This window comes from Bos grunniens, chromosome 15, assembly GCF_055505025.1.
Source record: "Bos grunniens cultivar Pamir isolate PY7600 chromosome 15, Bosgru_T2T1.0, whole genome shotgun sequence".
Taxonomy (NCBI): Eukaryota; Metazoa; Chordata; class Mammalia; order Artiodactyla; family Bovidae; genus Bos; species Bos grunniens.
In genome coordinates, this window is record NC_141179.1 from 62,386,403 (window position 1) to 62,398,685 (window position 12,283).

The following is a 12,283-nucleotide window of genomic DNA, read 5'->3' on the forward strand; positions in this document are numbered from 1 at the left end:
TTTCAGACTATTTTCTAGTTAATGTTTTCCCTAGTATTCTATTTTTTTCCCAATTTCCACAACTTGTATTATGCACATTATTTCTTTATTTTTTGCAGTGATATTATTTCATAAAATCATTAATAAGAGAAAAACAATGTGATGCCTTTTTTAAAGCTGTGATAATATAATGCACTGATTCTCTTATATTTGGAAAATATGCAAACCTAACAAGACAACCTAAGATTCAAAGCAGTCAATAGGTCAAGTTCAATACCATGTTCTAATTTTGCCCAACAACTCCTTCCAAAATGGGAGGAAAGTAATTGCTCTAAGTACTAACTGTTTATTCAAGATAACTTTGTTAAGGAACAGAAAGAGGAGAGAAACAGAAATTACACCTATTGTGGTAAATTGTGGGGGTGGAGAAAAGAATACACATAAATCCTGTGGCTTAGAAAAAAAAAAAAAAAGAAGGCTGGAAAAGTCGCTGTATCCTGAGACACAAACCCTGAGGAACCCTCTCTAAGAAAATGGCCCTAGGAAATTTCTTATTAAATAAAATCCAAAATATATTTACCAGTCAATTTCTATTGACTAAAAAATCACACATCTAAATACAAATTCCATTAAAAATTCTTTTCTACCCTCATTTGTTTTCAGAACATTTTCACAACTCTACCTATTGAGTACTTACTACATTCCTGAAATTTAAAGTCATCTCATTTCATTCTAACAACTCAAACAAGTACTGTGGTAAATTAACTGTGATTAACAGCTTCATTGTTTATTTGTCTCACATTGCCTAATACAGTACTGTATTCTTTTCTCCTAAGTTTCATAATCAGACTACACTGCTTCAAGGAAGATACAACAGAAAACATTAAAAAAAAAAAAACAAACAAACTACCCAAAGCCCCAAGCCCTCAAAAAAAAAAATCCAGGTTGAGGAAGCTATAGGGAAGTAGATGAATTAGCACTTTGGTTCTTGCACAGTGACCCAGGAGGGCAGCATGAGACAAACACAAAAACCCCATATAGGTTTTGGAAATCTGAGGGCAGGAGGAAACTGTGCCTCCTGGAATAGAACCCAGGATAATGATGAACCCCCAGCACTATCTCAAGAAGAGTAGAGTAAAAATGGCTGCTGAGTGAACCTACAGAGACAGACCGACGACGACCTCATAGAACAGCATTTTAATTCCTCAGCGCTCCGGTGTTTTACATGAAAACTTCAAAGACTGTTCCTAAGGGATTTATGTCCTGGTGACCCAGATAGAAAGTGGCCTAGATGTGTAGCTGAAGCCTTGTGATTGTGTCGGGGAGCATCAGAGAGTTGAGAACCTTATGTTCAAGTGGAAAGCAAACACTGGAGGAGGAGGTCCTGGAACACAGGTTTTCATACAGATTCAGGACACCCCCATACTGTAAAACAGTAAGATACTAAGCTTGTTATTTCGTTTGCATCCTATCTTACTTGAAACAACAAAATCAAAGGATTTGAGGGATAAATACTTTAGAGAGACAATAAATTGAAGGGGCAATTTTTATCAAGAAAAAAATATTTCCCTCCTATTGAACACTGAGGCAGGAATACATAATTTAAGAATATAAGATAGCTTTTAATTGAAATAAAGTTACATTGCACACTTTAAACTTACACAGTGTTATTAATATGTGCCAACTATGTCTCAATAAAGATGAAAAAACTTTGTAAAAAAGAAAATCTTTTTTCATGCAATTGACATTTCTATATACCATTAGAATATTTAAACTTAGGTATATCTTGAACTTCACTGAGTATAAGAACTATATTACTCCTTTAAGAGTACTTCAATCAATAGTTAATTTCAAACAAGTGTCTATTGAAATTGCAGTTTATAAAGTCATTTTGTGCTTGACAACACCAAGCCCTAGAAAAATAATAATAATAAACCTTAGTTTTCCAGTTAAATGAAGAAGACCAAAGGAATAGTATCCATTTTCCAGTCAAGGATGATTTTCAATCAGTTAGCAAAATAATTGATGTTAGTTTTATTCTAGTGATGGAATTATATCAATTTATTAAATTATCACTACTTAAGACCATCTGTCATGCACTTAGCCCTAGGTCTAACCCAATATTCTTCTTGTGGAACATAGAAAGGATTGTCTATGAGTGTGCCCTTCTTTAAGACCTTTTGATATTTTCACAACTGGGTATATATGCTCTGCACTGCCTTATACTAATTATGTTATTTCAGAATATTTCCATGAGATCCCAGGACAGTAATCCTTCTAAGTATACTTATATTAATAGACAATATCATACATCAGTCTTCAATGAAATACACATAAATGTCTCCTCTCTTTATCAAATGTGACCCGAAAACAACGTGCTTAAGAGCCAAAGGGCTTTTGAGATATTTCAATAATCTTCAAGAAATCAATCTTACATGAAACTGAAGGAAAACATCGAATGTCATTGAGCAATAAAGCTCCATTCTGTCAGTGCCCTACCTCTGAGCAGAAGCCTTAGGATGTTTCTCTTCCAGTTTCTTCACCAGGGCCACTGTCAGCTGCCCTGTCTCCCCAAGAGAACCTTCTGGCATTAAGTGGGTGTCTGAAGGCTTTGGCAGCTGCTTCAAATCAGGGATACTGGCACTTTTTTGCAGAACCTAATAAAGGAAATATAGGAATTATGTAGCTAATTTTCACTGAGTGGAAATGTCTAAACTATATATGCCAAAAAATTTAACAGTGCACATTTCATGGTTCCTTCAGCCTTCTTCATCCAGCACATAAACCTTTGGTATGTGGTGAGAACAAAAGAAGGCAGTCCTAAGAAAAGCTAGTGTGTCACCATTTATTTAACAAAAAGAATGCTTACATAAATATACACATAGATATTTACATAAATATAAGAATATAAATAGATGTTTATGTATGGATATGATTTTAAATATCAATAACACTAATTTGTGAATTCATTCTTTCCTCTTGAAAACAACCCAAACATTTTTCCTCTTTTCAAAATATCTTTCAGAGATCTAGCTCTGTCTTGCCTCTGGCTCACTACACTGACCTCTTCTGCTAAGCTGCTGCCATGCTCCTGATGATCTGCGGTCCAGGCACCGTGGTGAAGGTGATACTCTGTCTGGGTCACATCTACTTGCACATTTAGCTCCTCTAGGTAGGTCAGAACAAACTGAGGATAAGCCTGTAGGGAATGGAAAAAACAAAACAAAACAGTACTATCAGCCTTGTCAGCAACAGCCAAAAATCTATACAACTGGAATGATGGGAGGATAAATTAGATTAATACGAAAAAAATCTGGCTAATAAGTTTTGTACTTTATTGTCAATTTCAGATCAAAATCAAGACAAATAACTTGCATACGAAGATTTCTAATTTGTTGTTTGATCTGATCAAGTTTGACTCGGTTGCTAAATACTAAAGTCATCCTATATATTGACAATAATGGCTAACATTTATTGAGTTATTTCTACATAAAAGGTAAATGTATTATGTACATGTAATTTGCAGTTGCTCTATTTGGGGGGAGTATTCAATTCTGCTCTGGAAGACAACAAAACAAATAGGATGGATGAGCTTCATTAGCCACAGGAAGTATAGATAAGTAAGTTAGTAACCTGAGAAGTGTCAGGCAGAAAGTAATTAGAGCATGTCTATGAACATAGATCGGAGAAGGCAATGGCACCCCACTCCAGTACTCTCGCATGGAAAATTCCATGGACAGAGGAGCCTGGTAGGCTGCAGTCCATGGGGTCTCGAAGAGTCGGACACGACTGAACGACTTCACTTTCACTTTTCACTTTCATGCATTGGAGAAGGAAGTGGCAGCCCACTCCAGTGTTCTTGCCTGGAGAATCCCAGGGACGGGTGAGCCTGGTGGGCTGCCGTCTATGGGGTCGCACAGAGTCGGACACGACTGAATCGACTTAGCAGCAGCAGCAGCAGCAGATGTAAATTAAGCATGAGACACACAATCGTGAGATCTTTAACTGACCACCCATTGCTGACTCTCATTTTGGATCCTCTGCTGGATAAAATCCACAGCTGCCCATAGGCCACCTGGGGAACACAGCTATTGACCAAGTGTACCTGCCACCAGCTGTCTCCCAGATCAAGTGTGAGTCAGTATCTCACCTACATTTCATCTGTTAGGCCCAATTTCAACTCTGGTCCTGGGAACCACATCAACAGCAGAGAAGGGTGATGCCACACTGAGAGAGGATGCATCTATATCAGAGATTCAGGTAATGTGGCCCTTCAACCCACCTGTACTTTATGCATATTAACCTAGCCCATCTCTTTCTCCATACATTGTACTTGATGTTTTAAATGGATTAAATAAACTGTAATCTGGACATTTTCTGTTCCATGAACTCAAGGATAGCCTATCAAGGCACACACTTGAAGTCTACCAGTACATCAGAGTAATTTCCCTCATAATAACATATTTACATTTTAATCCTTGAAACAACCCTTTGAAAGGTGTGACTATTGTTCCCGTTATAAAGACAAGGAAGCCAAAATAGGGAGGGTAAAGCAACTCGTTCCTCCAGCTTGTTGACTACTTCATAAAGCTTAGATATGTTGCCTAAAGTATTACATAAACTTCTTTTTTAAACTGTGCAACTCAAGTTTTAACAAAAAGTATGAGGAAGCATTCACTGGATAATTAAAGAGTACTAAAGTCCTTACATTATTCTAGAAAAAGCAATATTAAATAACTTTGAACTTTGTTACAAAATCTCTAACTAAATATGAATGCTCTAAATTAGGTTGTGGTAATGAAACCAAAACCCTATGTATATACTGAAAAATACTGAACAGCATACTTCAATTCTGTGGTATGTTAATTATATTTCAATAAAGCTATTTTTAATGTAAGAGATTCAATTAAAAATAGAAATACAGAGTATATCTCAAGAATAAGCAGATAAAAAAAGAGGGAGGTTTTCAGAAAAAGGAAGAAAGGTAAAAACAATATGAATTAAAAATACAGTAAATAGAAATTTTTATTAAATTAAGAAATGACTATCTAAATATGCATTTGAGAGGAAGAGACTGTTTCTCATTAGCATATTTTTTCAAATATTAATTGTTATCATGTGAATTTATGCTTTTATTAAAAAATACATTTTAAAAGGCCCAATTTAAAATAGTGTCTTTGTGGTGTATACTAACAAGATAATCTTGGAAAAAATTTTTGAATCATTGTGCTAAATCATTTCAGTCATGTCCAACTCTTTGCGACCCCATGGACCACAGCCTGCCAAGGCTCCTTTGACCATAGCATTCTCCAGGCAAGAATACTGAAGTGGGTTGCCATGCACTTCTCCAGGGGATCTTCCAGACCCAGGGACTGAAGTGGATTCGCTTAGGTCTCCTGCACGGGCGGGCAGCTTCTTTTGCCACTACTGCCACCTGGAAAGTCCTTTGAATCACTAAGCTAACACAAAATCATTACAAACCCCGTTTGTACGGAGTTGCACAAACTCCGTTTGCTGTAAGTGGAATTACTAAATCCAAAGAACATGTATTCTTTTACAGATTTTGATAAATATTGCCAAATAGTTCCTTAGAAATAATGTACTGGTCTCCTACATGGCCCCCCATGTTCCCTGCCTCCTAATATTCAGACCCTTGTGTAGTCCCCTTTTTTATCTAAAAAAAAAATAGGATTCTCATTTTATCCTGAAGCTGTGTCATATTTATTTCATTGTATTATTTGGTTTTGTTTCAGTTCTTACTCTCTTAGAAATGTCCAAGACAATTCAACTGAAGTAAATATGACAGAAACGGAAATACATTATTTTACATCCGTCCTATAGTAAAGCACCAAAGCCAAAATTCAGCAACAAAGAGCACAATATTATCAATATGAGAGAAACATGAGTAGTGGGACATGATATTACATATGTTTCAACCCCTTGTATCGTGATGGTAGTTGCATGTTTCACATCCTCTAATAGAGGTAAAAACGTTTTATGTAAGCTTACTTCTGAGATATATTTCCCTCTTATTGGAAAGAAGATGTATCTGGAACATGGAAAAACTTATATATCCAATGAAGTGGGTAAAGAAAGGCCCAAGAGGTAGAGGCATGATGTGTCTAACTAACATAGAATTCGTTTGTTGTTGTTCAGTAACTCAGTTTTGTTCAACTCTGCAACCCCATGGACTGCAGCATGCCAGGCTTCCCTGTCCTTCACCAACTGCTGGAGATTGCTCAGACTCATGTCCATTGAGCTGGTGAAGCCACCCAATCATTTTGTCCTCTGTCATCCCCATCTCCTCCTGATTGATTCCTTGGGTTAAGTAGCTGTAAGTGGAATTACTAAGTCCAAAGAACATGTACTCTTTTACAGATTTTGATAAATATTGCCAAATAGTTCCTTATAAATAATGTACTGGTCTACTACATGGCCCCCCATGTTCCCTGCCTCCTAATATTCAGACCCTTGTGTAGTCCCCTCCCACATTGTATCAGAATAAGTCTATGTGACCAAAGAAGATGGCAGAAGTGGTGTTAGGTTACGTCTGAGATTAGATTATGACAAACAGCACAGCTTCCATTTTGCTCTCTTCCTCTCTTGGATCACTAGCTAATGCTTGAACAGCACTACAGAGAAGCCCATGTGCCAAGGAACTGAAGCCTCTGGACAAATGTAAGTGTGCTAAGAGGCAGATTTTCCAGCCTAGTCAACTCTCAGATGATTGCAACCTCCATTGACACCTTGACTTAAGCTTCATGAGAGAGACTCTGAGTTAGAACTACCCAATTAAACAATTCCCAGATTACCCCACAGAAACTTGGAGATAATAAATGTTTGTTGCTTTAAATTACTATGTTTGGGGGTAATTTGTTACACAGCAATAGATAATACCAATAAAATAAAATTTAAAAAAACCCAAATACAAAAAAAGGAATGCATATGCTTGTCTTCTCACATCTTTATCAACATTTGCTATTCCTAGTTTTATGTCTCCTCATTAATTAACAGGGAAAAAACACTATTTCATTGCTTACATTTATTTAATTCCTAGTGAAACTGATCTTTATTTGGCTTGACTCTTAATTTTTCTTTTGTCTATACTTCCTTTTCATGTCCTTTGCTTATTTTTCTATTGAAGTACTTACCCTTTCCTATTGTAATATCAACTCATGGCATTAAGAAGTGGAAAAAGTGGAAATAGTGACAGATTTTGTTTTCTTCGGCTCCAAAATCACTGCAGACAGTAACTACCACCATGAGATTAAAAGATTCTCGTTCTTAGAAGGAAAGCTATGACAAAACTAGACATTGTATTAAAAAGCAGAGATATAACTTTGCCTGTAAAGACACATATAGTGAAAGCTATGGTTTTTCCAGTAGTCATGTACAGATATGAGAGTTGGACCTGAAAGAAGGCTGAGCACCAAAAAATTGATGCTTTCAAATAATGGTGCTAGAGAAGACTCGAGAGTTCCTTGGACTACAAGGAGATCAAACCAATCAGTCCTAAAGGAAATCAACCCTAAATATTCACTGGAAGGACTGATGCTGAAGCTGAAGCTCAGCCACCAGTTTATGAAGAGCCAACTCATGGGAAAAGACTCCAATTCTGGGAAAGACTGAAGGCAACAGAAGGGAGTGACAGAGGATGAGATGTTTAGACGGCATCTCTAATTCAATGGACATGAATTTGGGCAAACTCTTGGACATGGTGAAGGACAGAGAAGCCTGTTGTGCTGCAGTCCATGGAGTCACAAAGTGTCAGACATGACTTAGAGACTGAACAGTGCTATATCAAGTGTATTATATATTAAATGTATTATCTCATTCTCTAATATTTATATTGTGAAGATTTTTCCCTATTTGTCATATTTCCCTGTTCACTTTTGCTAATGCATTTTAGATTTAGAAGGTTTTAAATTTTTTATGTACTCAAAGCTATTAGTCTTTTCCTTTATGGATTCTATTCTTTTTTGCATGTACATAAAGATGCCTATTCACCACTACTCTGGGTTAGATGTTTTAATGCATGCTTTCTTCTAAATGTTTTATGGTTCCATGTTTAAGTTGAAATCTTTAATTTAGCTGAAACTGGTGACTTGTATAAAAAAGTAATTTATCTTTTTGCAAATGAATAGAAAGATGGTTAACTTTAAAAATAATGAAAAGAAAAATTATCCAGGTAAGCACAACATAACAAAATGCAATACTGTATTTAAATTTGTTCAGTATTATTATCACTAATAGTTACAAATGTTCATTTAGCCAGAATTGATATGCCAGTATCTATCGATAGGCCAGAACCTATGCCAAATACTCACAATACTAGTATTAATACCTGTATTTTGCAGACAAATACTCTGAAGCTCGGAAAGGTTTAAATGACTCGCCTAAGGCCACACTGCAAACAAGTGCTGGAGCCAAGATTAGTTATTAATATCCTAATGCAGTAATTCTGTCTTAATGAGTGGCAAGAGTTCCATTTATGATCCAGCTGCAGATAATTATCAAATTATCCTCCATTTTAGATTAACTAGATGGATATAGTTTTAGATATGACTAAATTTAGATCTAATAAAAATTTCTAAAACTCTAAAAGAATGAAATGCCTCATTAATAAAGTTTTGCTCTATGAATCTAGAATAACTATAATTTTTAAAAATAAGCAATTACATTTGTGAATGGCACATTAAAAATTTTAGAATCAAAATTTGCTTTAAAATAATTTAAAATAACACAAAAGTATGCATTATTTGCTAGCTATCAATAGAAGTGTTGTGAAAAGTCAGAAAATTATAAGTTGCAAGAAAAGGAGGGGTAAAAAGGATAGCAGAGTAGAAGTGGATGTTTTCAGTACCTGAAATGTGAGACAGAAAAGCATACATTTAAACCTTGGTCTTACTTTTCCATCTGTTGCCGGGAAAGGCAATACTTATATGAGACAGAACTATGTTCCTAGGCAATAGGAGTCAGCTCTATTCAGATACGCATCAGAACAAAGTCCTCATATGCATGTACAGGCCAAGAAGCTGGAGGGATATTTTGGTAAAGTCTCAAAATTCCACTTTTTTTTTTTAAACAAAGACATACAAGCTTTGGTCTTCTGTGACTTCCTTTCTAATAACTTAGAACCTCATTCTGAGTGAGTAATATAATGCAGTCAGAAACAAGATAAGAAGTCAGCTGGGATGCATCCGAGAATGAAGTTAAAGGTAGTATTTACTAAAATGCTTTGACATTTGATGACTATGTCAAAATTCCTGCTTAGGAACAAAACTGAAACTCTATAGTCCTGGCTGAATTACAGAATGTGGTTGAAATTTTACCTAGTGTGCCAACAACAAATAAGTAGTCAGGGAAATGTTGTTATGGTAATTTTTCAACTTAAATTCTACAAAACACTTCCAACTGCTAAAGTGATGCAAGTTGCAACAGAATAACAGCTCAATTTCTAAAACACTAGAGAAAGAAAGGTACTGTGTTTATTAGTCAGGGTCCACACAGAGACAGAAAGCACATAGTATTTTTAACAGGAACAGTTATTAGTGACAGAGGACTAGAGTGACAGGAAATTTGTTTTGTTGTTCAGTCACTAAGTCCTCTCTGACTCTTTGAGACTCCATGGACTGCAGCATGTCAGGCTCTCCTGTCCTACACTATCTCCCAGAGTTTGCTCAAATTCATGTCTATTAAGTTGGTGATGCTATCTAAGCATCTCATCCTCTGCATCCCCTTCTCCTCTTGCCATCAGTCTTTCCCAGCATTAAGGCCTTCTCTAACAAGTTAGCTCTTCGCATCAGGTGGCCAAAGTATTGGAGCTTCAGCTTCAATATCACTCCTTCCAATGCATAGTCAGGGTTGGTTTCCTTTAGGATTGATTGGTTTGATCTTTTTGCAATCCAAGGGACTCTCAAGAGTCTTCCCCAGCACAATTCAAAGGTATCAATTCTTCGGCACTCAGCCTTTATTGTCAAACTCTCACATTTGTACATGACTACTGGAAAAACCATAGTTTTGACTATATGGACCTTTGTCAGCAAAGTGATGTCTCTGCTTTTTAGTACACTATCTAGGTTTCTCATAGCTTTTCTTCCAAGGTGCAAGTGCTTTTGAATTTCACGGCTGCAGTCACTGTTTGCAGTGATTTTGGAGCCCAAGAAAAGAAAATCTGTCACTGTTCCATTTTTTCCGCTTCTATTTGCCATGAAGTGATGAAAGCTGAGAAGTTCAAGAGAACACTAAAGAATATATGAATAGCAGAGATAGCGAGCCCAGTACTCCTAGGCCTTAGACAGAATGCCCAAGGAAGATACCTGACTCAAGGCTGAGATCCAGACCACACTGAGGGCACAGTTGTAACTCACTAGATGTTGAAGTCGTCACTGAGGCAGTGTACAGCAGGATTCACTGTTAATATGCCTTTGGAGCACATTATAGAGGAAGCCATCTATAGGGAGGTACCTAATTGCTGCTAAGTCGCTTCAGTCGTGTCTGACTCTGTGTGACCCCATAGACGGAAGCCCACCAGGCTCCCCCGTCCCTGGGATTCTCCAGGCAAGAATACTGGAGTGGGTTGCCATTTCCTTCTCTAATGCGTGAAAGTGAAAAGTGGAAGGGAAGTCGCTCAGTCGTGCCCGACCTAATTGCTAACACCTCACTAAAAAGCCACTCACAAGGAATATGCTCAAGGAAACCATTCACAAGAAGGTGCCCACTGGTAATACTCTGCTGTGAAGCTGCCTGAGGCAGGTGCCAGGCAATAAATTGTGGATTTGGCACTGTGAGGGAATAAACTGATAACTACCATGCTATGTGTTATAGGTTGAATTATGTCTCTTGCAAAAACTATGAAAGTGTGTTGAAGTCCTAACCCTTGGTACCTGTAGCCGTGACAGATGTAAACAAATTAATATCAGGTCATTGGTATGTGTGCTAATCTAAAATGACTTGTGTCTTTATTAGAAGAGAGAAATTTGAATACAGACACACACAGAATTCAATGCCATGTGAAGACTCAGACATGAAGGGAGATGGCCATGTACAGATGGAGGCAGAGACTGGAGTTAAACTGCCACAAATCAAGAAATGTCTGGAACTACCCAAAGATGGAAGAGACAAGGAAGGATCTTTCCCTAGGGGATTTAGATGGAGCACAAGGTTGCCAAACAGCTTGATTTCAGACTTTTAGCCTCCAGAACTGTGAGAAAAAAAAATTTATGCTATTTTAAGCCACCCAGTTGCTGGTACTTTTTATAGTACTACTGTAAAAATAATATACTATGTATTTTCAGTTTGATTCTTGGCATTTCTGAAATCCTGATGGTGGGTTTCTGAGGCAAACACTAACAGATACCATGTGATTAATTTTGCCTCTCTTAAATCTTGATGATTAACATTCTATTTAGACTTGGAATCACAGAACCAGGAAGGAAATCTTGAGAACTCAAGGCAAATCTCATTTTACTAAAGTAAACTTTTTAAAATTGAAGCATAGTTGACTTACAATATTACATTAACTTCAGGTGTACAGCATTGTAATTATAAATACAATACACATACAGAAGAATACAAAGATCATAAGTGTACATTCAATCCATTTGCACATAGTGAATACCTGTTTAACCAAACAACCAGGTCAAGAAAGGGAACAGCAACACACCTAAGTGCTCACAGCCCCTTTCAGTCCCTAACATTCTTCAGCTATGTCCACTCTCCTGACTTCTAACACAATATTTTGTTTTTCCTGGCATATATATTTATTCACATACATATATATGTATATGTATGCAATGGAATATTACTCAGCCATAAAAAGAAGGAAATGCTGCCATTTGTGACAACATGGAAGAACCTTGAGGGTATTATGCTAAGTGAAACAATTTAGACAGAGAAAGACAATATCACATATTTTCACTAATATGTGTTATCTATAAAACAAAACCAGTGAACAAACATGTGTGTGTGTATGTGCTTATTTGTTCAGTCATGTCTAACTCTTCTTGACCCCATGGACTGTAGCCAGCCAGGCTCCTCTGTCCATGGGGATTCTCTAGGCAAGAAGACTGGAATGGGTAGCCATGACCTCCTCCAGGGGATCTTCTCAACCCAGGGATCGAACCCAGGTCTCGCTCATTGCAGGTGGATTTTTTACCATCTGAGCCACCAGGAAAGCCTGAAGAAGCATAACAAAGCATAAACAGAGTCATAGATACAGAGAGTAAGTGATTGCCAGAGGGGAGGGTTGGGGAGGATGAGTGAAGCAAGTGAGGGAGAGTAAGAGATACAAATTTCCAATTAC

At 37.0% G+C, this 12,283-nt stretch overlaps 1 protein-coding gene across 6 annotated transcripts in view; it reads right to left on the bottom strand.

Moving 5' to 3' along the window:
* The window catches only part of DCDC1 (doublecortin domain containing 1), a 472,274-nt gene that overhangs the window by 178,078 nt on the left and 281,913 nt on the right, over positions 1–12,283 (bottom strand). For all 6 annotated transcript variants that reach the window (XM_086340929.1, XM_086340926.1, XM_086340925.1 and 3 more), the window contains 2 exons: positions 3,044–3,178; positions 2,479–2,636 (listed from right to left, as the gene is read on the bottom strand). In XM_086340929.1, the coding sequence (XP_086197055.1) occupies positions 2,479–2,636; positions 3,044–3,178 (293 nt within the window). The remainder of the gene's footprint in view (positions 1–2,478; positions 2,637–3,043; positions 3,179–12,283) is intronic.